The 20169-nt window shown below is 36.0% G+C and overlaps 1 protein-coding gene across 3 annotated transcripts in view; it reads left to right on the forward strand.

The window, feature by feature from the left end:
* MIER3 (MIER family member 3) overlaps positions 1-19928 on the forward strand; it is a 104004-nt gene extending 84076 nt beyond the window's left edge. For all 3 annotated transcript variants that reach the window (XM_061393486.1, XM_061393488.1, XM_061393487.1), the window contains 10 exons: positions 4751-4885; positions 6093-6213; positions 7105-7190; positions 7379-7451; positions 9465-9616; positions 12013-12094; positions 13462-13556; positions 15488-15615; positions 15699-15841; positions 15939-19928. In XM_061393486.1, the coding sequence (XP_061249470.1) occupies positions 4751-4885; positions 6093-6213; positions 7105-7190; positions 7379-7451; positions 9465-9616; positions 12013-12094; positions 13462-13556; positions 15488-15615; positions 15699-15841; positions 15939-16396 (1473 nt within the window). In that variant the 3' untranslated portion in view covers positions 16397-19928. The remainder of the gene's footprint in view (positions 1-4750; positions 4886-6092; positions 6214-7104; positions 7191-7378; positions 7452-9464; positions 9617-12012; positions 12095-13461; positions 13557-15487; positions 15616-15698; positions 15842-15938) is intronic.
* Positions 19929-20169: the final 241 nt, after the last annotated feature.

Consider the following 20169-nt stretch of genomic DNA (forward strand, 5'->3'; position numbering starts at 1 on the left):
AGAAATCCTTCAATTTATAAAACAGTTCATTTATAATAAGTATGACTGCACTTAAATGGGACCCTTGAAATTTAAATAGATTCAACAAAATGCCTTAGAAATAAAGTCCTCATCCCTAGAATATGGTGCTAGATCAAACTTCTGAGTTGATCTCAACACCATGGATCCTTAGAGACTTGGAGATTTGCTAATTCAATTTTGAAAACATTGCTTCTATGCTTCAAAGGACTAAGTGATTTATTAATAGGCTCTAATAAAAAGCTCATTTGTAAAGTACTTCAGAGACTGGATTAATCTTTTCCAGTTTTGCTTTAGTACAAAGTCTTAGTACAGATAATTTCTGTGTTTTAGCACCAGCCCCTTCTCAGGGTCATTGTAGTGTCATCCCTTGACTGTTATAATGAGCTTTCCACTAAGATGGCCACTTCCTCCTTCAACAGATGATCATACTTGTATCTTTATAGAGAAAGTAGAATTTTCATGAATAACTGCTCAGATCTTCTGTTTGCCCCACACATGCAAACTTAGCTTTTATGCTTTTTCTTTGTCCCCTCTCATTCCAAAAGTATCATCCACAGTCCAGGCTCTTCCTGAATTTTCATTCTTTTAGTCCTCAGTTTATTCTTCTGCCCGCCCCCCCCCCCCCCGCTTTTTTTAATTTCAATGTGGAATCCTACATTTCTCACATTTGGAAATTCTCCTTTGACCCTGTGTTGCCTTCTTCATTCACCTTTTATAATATATGTATTGTCTCTCCACTCATTCAGTCCTCAGCTTTGCTTCTCCCAACAGATTGTAAGGTCATCAGTAATTCCTGATTGACAAATACAAAGAATTCACGTCTCTCTCTGTCTTGCTTTATCTCTCTCTGATATTTGACCTGAGTGACCATCTGTGGTTTCTCCATTTTTGCTTCTTCCTTAACTTAATAATCCTGCATTTTCTCTTAGTTCTACTTCTACCCTCTGACATCTCTCTCCATTGTATTTATGGGCTTTACTTTATTTACCCCTATTTTAATTGATGAATATCATCAATTAAACCCTGTACCCCAGGGTTCTAATTTTTGTCTTTCTCACTCTCTCTGCCTTTTCTGGATGACTCATTCAAGCCCATTGCTTCAACTTCACCTTAAACCATCATCTACCATCCCACTTGTTTGTCTTTTGTTTTGGTCTCATAATTGCACTGTAGCTATTTAACCTTCTCAGGCCAGAAATGGGCAATCAACTTAGACTACTGTGTTATCTACATTCCCTCTATCAAGTAAGTCAAGAAACAGATTCTTATTTCTTAATTTTGCTTGGATAATTCCCTTCTTTAATTTGGGCTCTTATTCTTCTACTCCCCCAGGACATTATTTTCAGAATGAAAATCATGTCCAAAATTTTCCAGACGTGTCCCATTGCCTATAGGGTAGTATATCTGAAAACTTCTTCTAATAAAACATAGATCCCCTTCTCTTTACTCTCCCTGAGTGAGCTCATCTACTCCTGTGGCTTTAAATATCATCTAGATGTTAATGAATGCCAGATTTATATCTTTAGCCCAGCCTGATCCTCCGAGCTCCAGGCTCTCATCCAGCTTGACTTTTCCACTTGGATGTTTCATAGTCCTCTCAAACTTAACTTGTGACAACTGCAGAACTCCTTAATTCCTTCGTCAGCCTTCCTGTCCTTTAGTCTTTTCTGTCTCAATAAAAGTCACCACCACCTAATTGCTCAGATAGAAATCAGGGGAGTTGTCCTTCTTTCTCCCTTTTACTCCATAGTCCGTTTGATTCCCACCTCAGAATGTATCTCACCTATTTGCTTGTTTCCAAGTCTGTATCACTAACCCAGCATGAGTCTCCCAAGTGATCTCCCTGCTTTTCTCTTATCTCTCCACCTTCCGCAATTTTTCTTCATACAGCTGCTCAGGATTTAAGAAGAAGTAAAGTCATGTCACTCTAGTTTTATAAGTCTCCAGTGGCTTCCCATTGCCTTGGGAGTAAATTCCAAGTTTCTTTGCCGAGAAGCCTTTCGCGATCTGCCTCTCTTTCTCTTTCTAATCTCCTCTTGAACCCTGCTTCACTCTACTCTTCGTGTTCTGGCCATTGGCTTAGTGGAAAACCACAGTCAGGCCTCAAGTGTGTTGTTTCCTTTGCCTGGAATGCTCTTCACAGGATTGATTGGTCACTTCTCAGATTTCGGCCCTCAGCTGAAGGTCACTTGTCTTCCTCTGCAACCCCACGACAATGGGCTCTCCACGTAATTCTGTATCTCAGGACTGTTTCTTTTGCACTCATGATAATTGGCAGTTCTGCATTTGAGTATTTTCAGTATCCTCCCTCGTCTGTAAGTTGTAGAAGACCTGTGTTTCATAGCACCACCTGCCTCCGGGCAGTCACTACTCAGTCAGTGTTTCTGATGACAAGCCACAGGTCCCTAGTATACAAGCCTCATCTGTTAAAAGCTTTTTCGTCTTTCAAGACTTCTCTCAGTCATTATCTTCTGTGTGACACTTCCCTATTGTATGCTATTAAATCCTGGAGTGTAGGTCTTCCTTCCCACCATTTCATAGCACCAGTTCCAGAATTGATTATTGCAGCTGTCATGGTGTTTTATAATTGTTAACTTATCAGTTCCTTCCACCAAGACTGAATTCCTTGAGAGCAGGAATTTTTTTGGAAATTTTCTTTTTCTATAGCTGGTAGTCTTCCACACAGTTCCTAGAACCCATTAAGTGCTATATTGATGGTAAGGTGGACTATCAGTGCATGATGAGTGAAAATTGCCATCTCCCCAGTACATGGAGGGAATCTGAAACTTTAAAGTTTTAGAGAAATATCGCTAACAGGTGGTTGGCAAAGGCTGCAACCGAGTCTCATAAGTAGTGTGAATGAAAGGGAATGGGCTGTGTGGACTTTATAAGGAGCAGGACCAGAGAAATTCTCATCGTGGTTCTGGCACCTTCAAGGCATTCTTCGGAGAAATAATTCATGGTTTTCCCATGGCATGGGTTAACTTCTGTTCATCCTGACCATACAGCTTAATTTGTGCTGAATTTGTCCATGCTTCCGAAGCAGTTTTGACTGATTTCAGTTCCAAGCTGAAAAGATTTCATGGATGGCATGGTCATTGGAAAGGTGCTTGTCTCCTATTGCAAATTTACAAGTTAGCCTTTTGTCATATACCTTATTCTAAGCTCATAACATGAACCTGTTTCATTCAGGCATAGTGCAGAATGTAAGTTCTAGACTGCAAAAGTGTGTTAGTCACTCAGTCGGGTCTGACTGTTTGCGACCCCATGGACTGTAGCCCACCCAGTTCCTCTGTGCCTGGAATTCTCTGAGCAAGAATACTGGAGTGGGTTGCCATTTCCTTCTCCAGGGAATCTTCCTGACCAGGAATTAAACCCAGGTCTCCTGCTTTGTGAGCAGATTCTTCACTGTCTGAGCCACCAGGGAAGCCCAGCTATAAAAGTGAGGGCCAGTTCTTGGGGTCTCCAGAACCTGTGTCCCCTGTGGGCTGTGGGCAGCATCACTGGTCCTCCTTAGCTCGCTGTTGTGGTCAACTGGGCGTATTTTGCATACTCTGCTTCACATTTTCATGCTGTTTGCTTCATAAGTTAGATGTGTTTTTTTAAGGGGAAAACTGAACCGTGAGCAAGTTTTAAAAGCAAATCTCTTTATAGATGGACATAAACATCTTCAAAATATTTAAGAAATTAGCTAGTTCATCGATGTATGGGTTCATAAAATTTTTTTTTATTGGAGTATAGTTTCTTTACCATGTTACATTAGTTTCTACTGTACAGCAAAGTGAATCAGCCAGACATATACATGTCTCCCCGCTCTTTTGGATTTCCTTCCCATTTAGGTCACCACAGAGCACTGAGTAAAGTTCTCTGTGCTGTACAGTAGGGGTGTATCATTTTGAAGTTATTTAAATGATAGTTATAAATGGTTCTATGCACTTTGTGGTTGAATTAAAATATTTTTAAAAAGGAAATACAGCACTTATTTTCAGATTAGTGGAGGGGAAAAACAGTGACTGCCTCTATATGGCTTTGCATAAGCATTCATAACACAGGCAGCACTGCAGCGAGTATGTAATTTTATCAAAGCAGCATCGCCAGTAAGAGAGCTAGAGTGCCTGGAATTCAGATGCAGAACTAAGCCCCAGCTTTCTCATCTGTAAGCTGGTGGTAATGCAAACTTCATCAGAAAGTTGTGGGGGAAAAGATAGCTAGTAGAGAATGTAGATACAAGTAGTAGGAATATCAAAGGATAACTGTGTTTTGAACATTGATATATAAACAGTAGTGTTCATAAATGTTCAGCCAAGGTGCCTTATTAGGTATCTTCCTATTAATACAAAGAATAAATCAAGTGGTCAACTGTTAATTGCAGGGAAACAAGCTAAAAATTATATGAAGTCATTCTTCAAGGTGAATATAGTAATGAAAAGTGGAAGAAAAAGTATGCCCTAAAGCAAATATTTGACAAAGTCTTTAAAAAGTAAAATGATGCTGGAAAATGAAAACTAAGGTGTTAATTGCTAGATTTTTGTTCATATATTGATTACAGCTCTTAGCATTTGATCCTGTTTTCTGTATATTGTACAAAAAACAAAACTAAAACTTGGTTTTTGATTTGGTGCTGCTCTTTTGATATATGTGCTTTGTGAACATTAATGGCATCGTGGTTTATCTGCCGTTCAGCATTGTGGCATCTACTGAGTTCATGTTTGTTCTCTGGCTTGAATAGGAAGGAAACATGCCTCTAGAAGATTTATTGGCATTCTATGGCTATGAACCTACAATTCCAGCTGTTGCAAATTCCAGTGCAAATAGCTCCCCAAGTGAACTTGCAGATGAACTACCAGATATGACACTAGACAAAGTAAGTACAAGCATGTAGAAGAATTCCAGATCTATTACCATTGACTGCTTTTATTAGTTTCTTTAAAGTACTTCGTAATTCTGAATTGTAAACTTCTTGTGGACTGTTGCTCTTGTCATTTTGGTGACTGATTTGAATATTGTTTGGCTTTGATCTCACTACTTTAAAACTAGTAATAACTTCATAATAATTTGAATGTTAGAGTTTTCTTCCATAACTTTTTATCTTTCCTGTGTAGCTGTATTATATCTACACTTAGATTTTGCCCTAACTTCTTTTGATCCTGTGGACACATGAATGCATTGATTAATAGATCCCCAGAAGTTTTCAAACAAGCTGGCTTAGGCATGGAGAGGTTGGAGAGAAGTTCTGTTTTCTTGGGCTCTGGGAGTGACAGCGGCCATAGCAGCCAAGACCTCAGTGGTACGTCTTTAACATAGGCTGGTTGTAGGGGTGGCCAGTCCCTGGTGAGAAAAATTCATAGTCATGGTCTCTGCTGATGGATCCCTGGGAAGCTTTCCTCGACTTTCAGGTCTTAAGCAGGGAGAGGAATCCACATCTTGGAACCTCTTCCTGTGAGTTGTGTTGTCTCCACTTTTCAAAAGTGATGTTAATGTACCAAAGACCTTAATGGCCATAGGCATTCAGCAAATATTGAGTGCCTACTGTGTGCCAGGCACAAGGATGACTATATACTTACATAAAATTAATTCAGAACTGTTTCTTTCAAAATTATATCACTAGTCTGAGTGGTACATTAGTTGAACTTTTTAAAGTTATTGAAAGAGTGGAGTTTGGAGACTGTTTTGTTTTAGTTATTTAAGTTGGCAGAAAGTTAATTTTAACTTCTAACTGCTTAGAAGTAAGATTATTTTTGTTGTAAGTTCACTAAAAATTTGTCACTTCAGATAAATTCTCTGTATACCCACAAATTGGGTAGATTGTTTGTTATATCATAAATATGTAATAGTATGGATCATTAGATATTATATATACTTAAGTAGTAAATGTTATTAAATAATTATATACATGAAGTAAATTATAGAATTTCAAATTTACTTTTCTCAAACCTGAGGCTTCAACTATTAATAGTTCTTAACTGTATTATAATACCATCATGTTTATGAATAATGTTATCAAGATTTTTTTTCAATATTGATGGGATATAATTATTTCTAACCCTAGTGTTGCATTCCTCTTCTTATAGGAGGAAATAGCAAAAGACCTATTGTCAGGTGATGATGAGGAAACTCAGTCTTCCGCAGATGATCTGACTCCATCTGTGACTTCCCATGAAACTTCTGACTTCTTCCCTAGACCTTTACGATGTAAGAAATCCAATCATTACTGAGTAGTAGTAGTAGCACTGATACTCTGGCTTGAGTACATTTTGTTACGTAATATAGTTTTCATAAGAATATTTTAAGTGTTTTACTTAATTGAAATAAAATACTATTATAATCTGAATAAGATTATAACTTTTTTTTTATTGGGAGAGATGTAAACTAATATGCTGTTTAAAAATGAAAGCATTTGTTTGGTTTTGCAAAGCTGTTTTCTTTCTCAAGACTCATCTGTTGCTAAGGCAACCAGTCTTGGTTCAGCCATGAAATTTTATAGACATTTTTTAGGTTTCTGTTAAAAAGCTCCTACTTTCCTGGTTTTGAAAATTGCTATCAGTTGCCAACAGTATTTTTGTAGTTTTAGTGATTGATTTAATGCTTTCCTTTTAATTCCTTGGTGTTGTCTTTTAATGTATATCAGCAATATTTAAAAGGTCTTTGGACTGAAATAATTTCTTACATGCAGTTTTGCTTATTTCTCAGGTATTTTTATGGTTGAAGAACTGTTCAGTTAACAAGTTCCAATACAATACACTTACGTGTGCAAAAAGACTATTTTTATGAACTCATTGTGCTGCTCTGTGATTGTCTCTCTCTGGATTAATGTAATCAGTGTAGTCCAGGGCTCTGCTTTCTCCTCTTGCCTTTCCAAACTGTATGATCGTACACCAAATAATTATAATGATAACAAGCATTTTCTTCATGTTTTCAATGTCTTAACTTGTGTAAAAATGAGACTAGTACAAGAAGTTTAGTGTATTTGTGCCGATCTCATTTACTCTGCAAATTTTTATCACAAAATATCAGCCACTCTTTCAGGTGCTGCAAAGAAAGGCAACAAAACCCTTTTTAAAGATTTAATTTTCTTCTTTTAAGCAAATACTACGTGTGATGGAGATAAAGACTCAGAGGTTGAAGATGTTGAAACAGACAGTGGTAACTCACCTGAAGATCTGAGGAAGGTATGTTAAGTTACCATTGCAGCTTTACATCATTTGGCTTAAAGTAGCTTTTAAAAACATTTCTGAAATAATTTAAGGTAATTTTGCAAGATAACTTTAGACTTGTAGTAACTGATGAATGAATTGGAACTTTTTTCCCAGTATTTATTTTTATAATAAGTTGTTTCTACTTCTAAATTTTTCTGAAGGAAATAATGATTGGTTTACAATATCAAGCAGAGATTCCACCTTATCTCGGAGAATATGCTGGTAATGAGAAAGGTAAGAAAGGCTTTTAATTTTGATAATATTTGGTAAGCCAAGTTATCTCTCAGTATGTTTATTTCAGTACCTGATTATATACTCATCTTGTGAATGTAAAGATAGATTTGGAGTAGGGGAAGAGTTAGCCTGACTTAGGAATAATGTATCAGAATTAACCATGAGACTCAGAGAACCGCTGCCCACCTCCTCCGTCCCCCCGCCTCTTGTGGTGCGGCTTAGTGTGCTATGCACCTGTTAAAATAGTGGAGCTGCTCTTAATGTACAGCTCTTTGGCCTACACCCAACTCCAGTGGGAGCTGGTAGCACTGTATCACCCGAGATAATGAAAACAGAGGGATAAAATCTTTTGGGGAAGAAATGCTTAAGAAAAATGAAGCTGGAAGAAGTTCCCTTGCCCCAGCCCTGGAAGGATAGAATGTAAGGATTCAGGGCTTCCCTGATAGCTCAATTGGTAAAGAATCTACCTGGAATGCAGGAGACCCCGTTTGATTCCTGGGTCAGGAAGATCTGCTGGAGAATGGATAGGCTACCCACACCAATATTCTCAGGCTTCCCTTGTGGCTCAGCTGGTAGAGAATCCGGCTGCAATGGGGGAGACCTAGGTTTGATCCCTGCGTTGGTAAGATCCCCTGGAGAAAGGAAAGGCTACCCACTCCAGTATTCTGGCCTAGAGAATTCCATGGACTGTATAGTCCATGGGGTCACGAAGAGTCAGACGTGACTGAGCGACTTTGACTTCACTTCAAGGATTCTGCTGCTTTTGTTACATACCCCTGTTTAAGTGTAATCAGTTTTCCTCACATTTTTGATAGATTCTAACTATAGCTAGTTCTGAAAATGTGGATGGATGAGGTGGTGGGAAGTAAAAATCCAGGTACACTTTCCTAGCACAACTTGGAAACCACATAGATTTGGCCCTGGGCAGAGTACATGTTCAGCAGCAGCCAGTCCTCAGATGAGACATGATGGAGGTGATATTTGCTCAGTTCTGCACCTTCAGAAAGGAGCATATACCTTCTCTCTCTTAAGAGGAGATAAACTCAAACTATTTTACCTATTTAAATTTTGACCAAAGAATAAAGAAACTGGTTCCAGAAGCTTACCTCAAAAGTTCAGTCTGATTGCTTCATAGGCACACTTTATTTTTAATTTCCAGCTCATTGGGAGTAGTAGTGCCTGCCTTACACAGTTGTGAATGTAAAGCACTTATTATGGTCTCCGCTATATAGTGAGCTCTCAGTAAATTACTTTCATTAGCTATATTTAGTAATTATTATACACTTAAAGAATGGATTGAAGTTGGAGCAATGGGATAAATACTTGGGCCATCTGTGTGACTTTATAGTGTGGAGTGGAAGCTTTGAGAATGGCAGCAGTGTTTACATTAATAAAATACACAGTTTGTTTTAGTGATGTTTGCCTATTAAGTATGAGCTTATTTAAAAGGTGGAAACTTTGCTTCTCTTACTGTTTACCATTCTTTTCCATTTTTCATCAGTATATTAAAGGGAAAATAGATCTTTCCTAGTTATTTCATTACTGGCTGATATTTTTATTTCTGTTGGTTTATTTTCATTTTTTTGCAATTTTTAACCTCTAGACATTTCATAGAGTCATTTAGGGAGTTAAAGAGAAATTTTCGGTAAAGTTATTACTGAATTTACACAGGTTACTTTTACCCCCTCATTAGAAGAATGTAAGATACCACTGCTGGGTTTTATATTAGACTACTTAGAAAAGTCTCCATTAGACTACAGAGAAAGCCTCTAATTTGGTAAATCCAACCACCAAAAAAACTTGCTTGCTTTAGTCACTGGAATACTTGATCCTTAATAAATTTAAAAAAAAAATTGTTTTAAACCTTTATTGATGAAAGACTCAGCTTGCCAGACGATCAGATGACCAGGGTCTTCAAGGTTAGTTAACTTGTATAGGAAGAGGGAGGACAGTTTGTGTACATCTTGTAGTGTGTTGATGCATTTAACATGTTAATGGGATGTTCTCTATCAGTGTATGAAAATGAAGACCAGTTGCTTTGGCGTCCTGGTGTGGTTTTGGAGAGCAAAGTTAAGGAGTACCTTGTTGAGACCTCATTAAGAACTGGAAATGAAAAAATAATGGATCGGATTTCTGCAGGAGCACATACAAGGGACAATGAACAGGTATACATCAATTTTTGTTGAAGTAGCAGCTAACTAATGTAGTATCTTCTTCATATTCTTACATTTGATTAAAACGTTTTTAATGTATGAACTGGCTGTCTCTTTCTGATTCTAAAACTTGGAAGATACTGGTTTAAAAAAACCCCAGGACCTAATGATAACCGTTCTGTGTTATTTCATGTCTTCTGGCTTTTTTTCCTTTATACACACATATATTGTACTTTAGATACCATTTTGTATCCTTTTAATCCCTTAATCTCATTTTATTTGCTATTTAGATTTCTTTAATAGTTCATTCTTGGTGACTGTATATTCCATCGTATATTTAGACATTCTCTATGCTTGGACTTTGAGATTTTACAATGAAGTTACTTCTTGGATTATTCTTGAACTTTATTAAGGAAGTGGTTAAAGTTAATGTCTAGTAAGTGTGTATAAATTTGCTTTAGGGTATCTGTTAAGTACTGTGTACTTGTAGGTGCAGAGCAGTCTCCTGAGGGTATGTGGGATAAGCGTAGGAGTATGGCTTATCAGGGTTTTTTCTCTCTGGCATTGTTTTACCCCTCTCATATACCTTTTCACTTGTTATTGCTAGTCTAGTTAATCTTGATTAATGGGTGCCCAGAGATAGGTGGACTCAAACTTGAATTTCCAAATAACATAGAGAAGCCATACTAGCTGAACTTAAGAGCAGTTTTGTCAGCTGTCAAAAGGAAATCCTGTTGGATTTTTCTACTGATATTTTGTTAAAACTGTAAGTTAATTTTGGAAGAATTAGTACCTTTAAAACATTAAACCTTCTATTTGAAGAGCATGATCTGATTCTCTGTTTATTTGATTTTTTTTAATCACTTGAATGTTTTTGTTTAAATATCACATGTGTCTAATTGATTCCTCATTGTCTTGAAATGTGTGCGTGTATTTAGCTTTGTAAATGGGATCTCTAGTATATTTGTATTTGTATATTACTGATTTAGAGAAATATATAGATTAACATTTTTTTTCTCAAGCTATTGAAACTAATTTAGTATAATGATTTTTCAGTTGTTTCTCTTAGGTTTTCTAGTCTTAAAATTATTATTAAATTAGACTTTTATTCCTTCCTCACCGTTATTATATCTCTTATTCTTATTATATGTCCTACTACATTAGCCATAACTCTGAGAGACTTTTGGTAGTAATGGTGGTTTGAGGCCTGCTTTTGTTGAAAGAGCTTCCTAGGTGGCCCAGTGGTAAAGAATCCTCCTGCCAATGCAGGAGACACAAGAGGTTTTTACATTAAGCATAATACCAGCCATGGTTTGATGCCGGCTGTTTTCTTAGAATAAGATAATATCTAGCTACTTATAACTATTACACTTTTTGTCTTTTTAAAAATAAAAATAGGTACTGATTTATTTGAAGCTTTTTTAGCAACTGTTGAGATTGTTTTTAATGGTTGATTATTGATGTATTGATTATTAACCTATTAATGTGTTAATAGGTTTACTCATATACTTGCCTTTCTTGACACGTACTTGACAAAGTAGATTATTAGTTAACTTTCAATTGAGTTCTGTCTGCTGCTATTTAGTATATTCATAATTCGAAACAGATTTAATGGGAGGAAATTCTAATTTTTAAAAAATGGTATCTTCCATAGTAGATGGAAATAACTAAGACCGTTATCAACTCCAGTCATTAAAATATCTATCCTTCTACTCTAGGCCTGCTGCTGTTGTCTTTTAGTAAAACTCTAAAAGTCAGGGAGTAGGTGGTAACAAGAGACAAGACCATGAGTCTTAACATAAACATTTAAAATAGGAGAATTCTACCAGCTCAGAAGATCTAGCAATTAAAAAAAATAAAAAAGCGAGGAATGATACTGGTAGATGACTTCTGAGCAGTAGAGTGAGAATGAAAAAACTCCTGGGATACCAGAGTCAGTGTATACTGCTGCTAAGTCACGTCAGTCGTGTCTGACTCCTCGTGACCCTATAGACGGCAGCCCACCAGGCTCCCCCGTCCCTGGGATTCTCCAGGCAAGAACACTGGAGTGGGTTTCCATTTCCTTCTCCAATGCATCAAAGTGAAAAGCGAAAGTGAAGTTGCTCAGTCGTGTCCGACTCCCAGCGACCCCATGGACTGCAGCGCACCAGGCTCCCCTGTCCATGGGATTTTCCAGGCAAGAGTACTGGAGTGGAGTGCCATTGCCTTCTCCTGAGTCAGTGTATAGGATAAATAAAATGTCTAAGCAAACATACGCTTCAGATGTCCTAAAATTAGCATTTCAGCTGGTATTTGTCAGGATTCTTAAAATGCACATGTTTTTGTTTGTGTGTGTGTTTGTTTTGAATGCTGCTAAGTATGAACTTTTGGTTAATTTTGTTGAATATTTTTTTTTCTCTTTCCCCTAGGCATTATATGAACTTCTCAAGTGTAACCATAATATAAAGGAAGCAATCGAAAGATACTGTTGCAATGGCAAGGCATCTCAAGGTAAGAAGCACTTGCGATCAAGAGAGGGAAAGGACAGGGGCTGGTCTTTGGGACCAGAGTAAGCAAAGTATCACAAAGGACGGCATAGTCTTGCCACACTTTTGTGTAAGATCCGTGTGCATCTTCATGGCAAGTAATTTTTCCTTTTCTTGCCTTCTATTTTTAGACTGGCCAGAGATTGTTCAAATACAAATTAGTTACCCCCCTGTCACCTCCAGAACAAAGCAGACCCCAGAGATGACAGTATATCCAAAGTAATTAATAAGAATGATTTTATGGTTTCATTGGGGGAAAAAGTTGTTTTTTCTTTCTCAAACCAGACAGGAAATGAAAAGGAGATTAAAAAATTTAAAAAGAAACATATAATATATTCCAAACATGTATAGTAAACATGCAAGAAGTATATTTTTAGTAATCATGTAACTATTATTATAGTGCTTAGGTTTTGATTTGTGTATGTCAAGGAAAATGGTTAACTTTAATTTCAATATTTTTGTCATATAAATGGATTGCATGCACCACAGCTTTCATTAAGTATGTAGAGTGAAATAATGCTTAATAATATAATATAAATAAACTTGGAAAAATATAAAAGCTGAAAACAATGCATCGAAACTTGTGGATGAAATAGTCTATTGAAAGGTTTCCTTGTAGTAGCTGCTTTTCTGAAAAAATTATTTTAAGCTCTCAAAACTCTGAAATGCTAAGTGCATTTAATTTTTCTTTAGTTCAAGGTTTCTAAGATTTTCTTTTTCAGTCAAACTGTTTTTCACCTTTGTGGTGGACTGCTGTGAATGGCTTTGGGGACCAGGCCTCCACTGTGAGTGGGGCACTTCAAGTCTCCTCTGCTTCAAGTAGATTTAATGCATCAGTATTAATATCTGCTGGGAAGTTGAATGGGACTTAGTCTTTTGAGAGCATAAGCTGTTTTTTATTCCTTTTATATTTCTGCAGTATAGCACTCTGCAAATTGACTTTAAATAAATGTGTTGATTATTTATGGTCTGTAATTAAAAGAGACCATAAATGATTTTGATGTAAGACTGAAGTAAGGCTTTTCTTTCCATAGAGGAAATAGCATTTTATTTTTTTCTAATTAAAAATGCTCATTGTTTTTAAAAAAAAAATCAGAAAAACAATGAACATAAATTGTAGGGAAAAAAATAAATTCTTGTCTCATTATACAGAGAAAAAAACCCAATGTTTATATTTTGGTAGTCTAAATTTTTTTAGTTAGGATTAAGGACTTGTATGTGTGTGTGTGTAGAAGTTTATAGTTTTTTATTAGGAAACCATACTGTAAGTAAATTAGTGATTTGTATATATGAGTTTTGAGGCCAATTTATTTTGTTTTAAATTTTCTTTAGAAGGAATGACTGCATGGACAGAAGAAGAATGCCGGAGCTTTGAACATGCACTCATGCTTTTTGGAAAAGATTTTCATCTTATACAGAAGAATAAGGTAAGTTAGACAAATTAGACATAAACAAACAGAAAAATTGCTTAGTGATTACAATGAATATAAGCAACTAATTTATAAGTCACTTGGGTCGGGGGGGGAAGCTATAACTTGTTAATGCTCCCATGCTATTAACATATTGGTTACTTTCTGATCAGTCTTTCTGTAAATTCAATGTCATGTCATCTAGTCGCTCAGTTGTGTCCGACTGTTTGTGACCCCATGGTCTGCCAGGCTCTTCTGTCTATGGGATTCTCCAGGCAAGAATACTGGAGTGGGTTGCCAGTTCCCTCTCCAGGGGATCTTTTCGACACAGGAATTGAACCCATGTCTCCTACATTGCAGGCAGATTCTTTACCATCTGAGCCACAAACCCAATACTGCTCTCTGAAATATAAAATCTTTAAAAAGCAGTAGGCCTAGAATATTGAATAGCAATAGACATTGAATATCCAGTTAAATATTTCAGAATTCTAGTTTCCTTAGGACAAAAAGAAAGTATAAACAAATCATATTTTAATGAGAGATAATTATCTCAAGCTTTTTAGAATATATACACACTTTTAAAAAAATTGACTTTATTTTTTAGAGCAGTTTTAAGTTCATAGCCAAATTGAGAAAGTAGAAGTCCCATGTATTTCCTGCTCCTGCACATACATGGCTTCTTCCTCCATCAGCATCCCACACCAGAGTGGTATATTTGTTACAGCTGATAAATCTACATTGTCATATTTTTATCCCCTAAAGTTTATAGTTTACATTGGGATTCACTCTTTGTGTTATATATTCTATGGATTTTGAAAAATATATGACAATACCTATCAACCACTGTAGTATCCTACAGAATAGTTTCAGTGACCTAAAAATTGTGTCATATACTTGGAATCATACAGTATGTAGCCTTTGCAGATTGGCTTCTTGACTTAAATAATATGCATTTAAAGTTCCTCCATGTTTTTTTGTGGCTCATTTCTTTTTATCACTGAATAATATCCCATTGTATGGATGTATCAGTTTGTTTATCCATTTACCATTTGAAGGACATCTTGATTGCTTTCAAGTTTTGGAGACTTATAGTTAATGTGTTTATTGAAAGGTATACTTTATTTCTTGGTTTAAAATGCTTGTTCCTATATTATGACCTTATAACAAAGCCACTAATCACAATAGAGGTTCTAAAACTTCCTTATTGTGTAATTAAGCAGGGGAGAAAGTGTTTATTGGGTAAAGATACGGAATTTTTTTCTGTACATCTGAATTCATACCTTTAGCTGTGTATAGTTAGAGAAACCCTAGTCTGGATGTGGAGCCAAGTTGAATGAGGCTCAAATTTTATTATCATTTTTTATTTTCTACCAGACTTTGTTGCAGCTAAGAGATGCATGATAGAGGAAAAATCTTGCCTTTACCTGGCAATCATCTTAAATTCCAGATGCGGTTGAGTACTGATCCCTTTACAAACGGAGTCTCTTTTGGGTCATGGAGCCCTTTGATAATCTGATGAAGCTGCACCCTTCTCCCTAGAAAAGTGTACTTGAATGACATTTTGGGAATTACTATATCCCATTGAGGCTCATTCATGGATCACTCAGGGTTAACAAGTGCCCTGGGTACAGTCAGAATCATGGTGAAAGTTCAGTGAAGAAAAGTTAAGTATGTCAGTGTTTTAAGATTTTCAGTAAAGGTGTAAGATAATTTCTGGATGCACATTTATTATTATTATTACATTCTGATTTAAATAAAAAGCCTTGTGCTTTTAAAGGTAGCCTCATTATTAAATAGTGTGAAAATAAAAACAGTTTACTAGTAACATATTCAGAATTTCATAATTAGAAAGATAGAAAATAAGACCCATGGGTGTTAAAAAAAAAAAAAGTTACTAAAAATGTGTAGAATTTTTTGCTTTTTAAAAAAAATTCAACTTTTTTTATTAGGTGAGAACTAGAACAGTTGCTGAATGTGTAGCATTCTACTATATGTGGAAGAAGTCTGAGCGTTATGATTACTTTGCTCAACAGACAAAATTTGGAAAGAAACGATATAACCATCACCCTGGAGTTACGTAAGTACCCTGGGCTTGACTTCAGGGATTTTTGTTTTTAACTGTGATAAGCAGTCATAGCATTATTTGGGTGTGTTTTTTAGGGACTATATGGATCGTTTGGTGGATGAAACAGAAGCTCTGGGTGGGACAGTAAATTCTTCAGCCTTAACTTCTAACCGACCTGAGCCTGTACCTGATCAACAGCTAAACATTCTCAACTCTTTCACTGCCAGTGATTTGACAGGTAAGAACATTTTTTAGTGTAATGTGGGACAGAATTATATCCTCTTTGTCACATGATGTAGGACCACTTACTGAAACCATTTCTCATTTCTTTTTAGCTTTGACCAACAGCGTAGCGACCGTCTGCAATCCAACGGATGTGAATTGTTTGGATGATAGCTTTCCTCCACTGGGCAACACGCCCCGTGGACAAGTCAATCATGTGCCTGTTGTAACGGAGGAGTTACTCACCCTGCCCAGCAATGGGGAAAGTGATTGTTTTAATTTATTTGAGACTGGATTTTATCACTCAGAGCTGAACCCCATGAACATGTGCAGTGAAGAGTCAGAAAGACCAGCAAAGAGATTGAAAATGGGCATTGCTGTTCCTGAATCCTTTATGAATGAGGTTTCTGTAAATAATTTGGGTGTAGACTTTGAAAATCACACACATCATATCACCAGTGCCAAAATGGCCGTGTCTGTGGCTGACTTTGGCAGTCTGTCTGCCAACGAGACCAATGGTTTCATCAGTGCCCACGCTCTGCATCAGCATGCCGCCCTGCATTCTGAATGAATGGGCGAGTGAAGGGCCCAGAAACAGTGGGTGTGCAGTACCAGTACCAGGAAAGTATCAGGTTTGCTTAGTCTTTCACTGGAAGTTTGAACTTTTTTCACTATGACATCAGTGATGTCAGTATGTATAGAACTATATCTTGATTTATCAAGAGTATTTTCATTTTCAATCCATAAATGTGGAAATGAACTATGATCAGCAGAGTTGGGAACTAAGATTGAACTCTGTGGTGCAGCTTTAAGCTCTGCTTATCTCTTCCTCATCCCCAATACCTCTTCCCCACTCCCTTCTTTTTCTATTCTTTTCTGTTCCCCACTGCCCTCACTCCCATTTTTAAAACCTGTAGACAGAGGCCACCAGCTCAAAACCAGCACAGATGTTCTGAACTGAATGGAGTGGCTTCTATTCGTGTAAATTCCTTTTGCCGTAATGGATGCAGTGGAATAACAATGTTTACAGGTACCGATCCTGATCCCTGCTCAATGTAGCATTTTTTGGTTTTATTTTCTTAATTAAATAAAAGCAGGGGTAGGTTTCTTTAAACTGCACAAACATGCAAGGATTTTTTTAAAAATGGAAACTTCTCTCATGTTATTCAACTAGAGCACTTCAGTTTACAAAACAGCAAGTCCATCTTTATAGAAGCCAGCACGAGGAACTGCGTGCAAATTATGAAGACGCTTGCTTGGATCCTGTTTCAAAATTCTAGACCAGGGCTACCTTACACAGAATTGGTCATTTTACTGCCGGAAGACTTCTGTGTAACTTCATTTATTGGCTAAAAAATTGGCATTTGAAAATACGGAATTTAGATGGGGTTTTGTCCACCATTATCAAGATTGTAATCATAAAAACCATACCGGTCGTTGCTAACTTCGTTTTTCCTGAGGCAGTTGACTTGCAGGGCACAGTCGACAAAGCCAAGGACGTTGCCACTTAGACTGGTTTACATTTGGGACACTTTTTCAGTTGTTGTGTAGTGCTGCAGTTCAAATGTTAATATTTAGGTGGGATTTCTAGATCCTACACATAATGCAGTAGAACCTTGAAGTACATTTAAACTTTTCTGTTTAGCTTGGACCAGTTGGCAAGAAAAAATGTGAGTTTCTATCTGAAATACAATGGTACGTTACCACTTTTAAGTTCTAAAAAGTGATTGACGTTCAGATGCGTCTCAAAACTCACTTTTATTTTTATTCTAAACATTGTGAATGAGAAACCATTGTCATAAACTCTGGCCATTTTTGCTCTGTAGACATGCATCTTTAAGTTATAAGGTGAATTCATGCAATATGTAATGCAGTGTTAGGATGTGATAAGCTTTGCTTTTATAGTTCAGTTAAAACAGAATTTTCCTTTTTTTTTGCACCGTCTTAATTAAAATTTTCAATTTCTACTAGTTGTCTTGCTTTGCCAAAACTTAAATATTTGGCTACATTGCTGATATTTTTAAGTATAAGTCGCTTCAAGGTTGTGCTGATGAATAGATAGAATGTAGTGACCTTAGTGATGGAAAGGGAGGGTATTTATTATACAAACTGTGAACTGCAATGACATCCTTTGTTTTGGATGATTTGTATTCTTGTTTTTCTTTGCAGCATTTTAATGAAGATTGCTTTGAAGTGTTTACGCATTAGCACATTTACTTAAAAAGTTAGTTTAGCACAGTGGACGAAAGTAGTTAAATTAATAACTTAAAGTCAGTCTCTAATTTATACATCTAAAGTCAGCATTCCTGTATGCACACAGTAAATAATGGGTAGCCTGGGCTTTTTGTTGCTTTCAGATATTTTTATCCAAGTTATCAGCTTCATATTGCTGTGGTGTTGTGCTAAACTTTGAACCTAATTTCTTTTGTTAAAAATGAATACATCTATAATTTAGTAAGATACTGGCCATAATCTTCCATTGTTATAACTTTAATTTTTACTCTGGGTTTACAGTGGCTGGTCTGTATAAAATAATTTACACAAAGATGACTGAATGCTAATACCAGTTGCACTTAATGAACATGCCCATTCTCAGTAGCTGATGCAGTAATATATTCAGTTTATCTATGCATTGCTGGGATCTTGATATAAGATGGAAACAGTGTTTCTTATCTAAAGTTTTGATTATCAGCAAGTTGAATGGACACTTTAGTTATTTAAATAAAGATTTTTGACCAAAATCCAGAAATGATATGAGAGAAAAATAAATTCCAGCTAGTTTAATAGATTTTTAAACACCAATCTGATTTTAGCCTCTTAGAGAGTGCTAACTAGCTGGTAACGTTTACTTTTAATTCCTTGTTAAAATGAGGCAATAATTTGCAAGATTTTTGTATATATATGTAAATTCTTCATATCTTTTTAGATCTAATTCAGTATTTTCTGACTGCTTCCTCCATGTATGATACCATTTTTGTGCATGCTTGATGTGACATTCATAAACTGTACCCCTCTGGCTTTATTCATGTAAAATAACTATTTATTGAATTTCCTTTTAAATCTGGGTTTACTGGGTTTTTTTTCCTCTCCGTTTAAGCATCTTAACAGAGAATTTGTTACTGTTTCTTAGAAGAATTGCGTTTGAGAGCGTGAAAATAACTGATTTGCAGTCTTATGAAGAAACAATAATGCCTTTATTATTAAGTGTTAAGCACAATTCTTATAACAAACTGTGATAAATTCTTTTTTTTCTTTGCCATATTATTTTCATATGAACAAACCAAAAATCCATGGTGAGCAGTTGCAGTGTTGGCTGATGTGTCTTTTTATGTACAGGGGGTTTGAAGAGGACAGCGGATTCATTTAGAAGTGAAACTGGTGCTGTGATTATAGCAATACTTTACTTTTGTTAGTTGTACTCCACTTTTTCATGCTAGCTTTTTCAGTGTTTAGTTTTCCTCTTGTTATGGTCAACTGCTGAATTTACTTGAAGGATGTAGAATACTGTTTAAACAATACTAAAGTCTGTACAATTAGGTCAAAGAACTGTGCAATTGTTTCCTTTTTAATTTTTACAATTGAGGGTCATAATATTTGAGAACATCAAATCTAATAGAGCATAGTGAAACTATTTAATTTAACCAAAGTCTCTAGTAAATATTTCAACTTTGAATGTAAACTAATGAATCAACCTGACCACCAAGGAGATTGTTTGCCCAGAGTTTCAAAGCACATTGTCTACAAATGGAAATTGAAATAATTTATAAAAATATTGACAGTACTATGTTTTTTAAAAAGTTCTTAATTTTTTCACTGAAAGGAGGAAACTGTTAGTTTTATTGTTAAATGTGGTAGATATTAAAACTCCTCTTAGACGACCAGTGATTCCAGTTGTCCCGGTTTGAAATAAGTACGCCGTGAGTATGAGATTGATTAGTGACAATCAGAACAAGTTTTAGTATCAGATGTTCAAGAGGAAGTTGCTATTGTTGCATTGATTTTAATATTTGTACATAAACACTGATTTTTTTGAGCATTATTTTGTATTTGTTGTACTTTAATACCTGGTGTACAGTTCCAGAAATAAAAATCTGGAAATCTTTTTTTTTCTTGGTTCGTGTGAGTATTTGCCACAAATAGATTTTTATCTAATGACTCTTAAGCTATAACACATGGGCAGATATTTAACACTGTTAAGTAGGTTTTAGATGTAGTAAATTATTTGATAGGTAAATACAATTGATAGGTGAAATAGTTTTCTTTAAATCCTCTAAAAGTCCGTCTATCAATACAATAAAATTCTAGCTATCTCAAAGTGAGGATTATATGTACTTTTAGTTTCAT

This window comes from Bos javanicus, chromosome 20, assembly GCF_032452875.1.
Source record: "Bos javanicus breed banteng chromosome 20, ARS-OSU_banteng_1.0, whole genome shotgun sequence".
NCBI classification, from domain to species: Eukaryota; Metazoa; Chordata; class Mammalia; order Artiodactyla; family Bovidae; genus Bos; species Bos javanicus.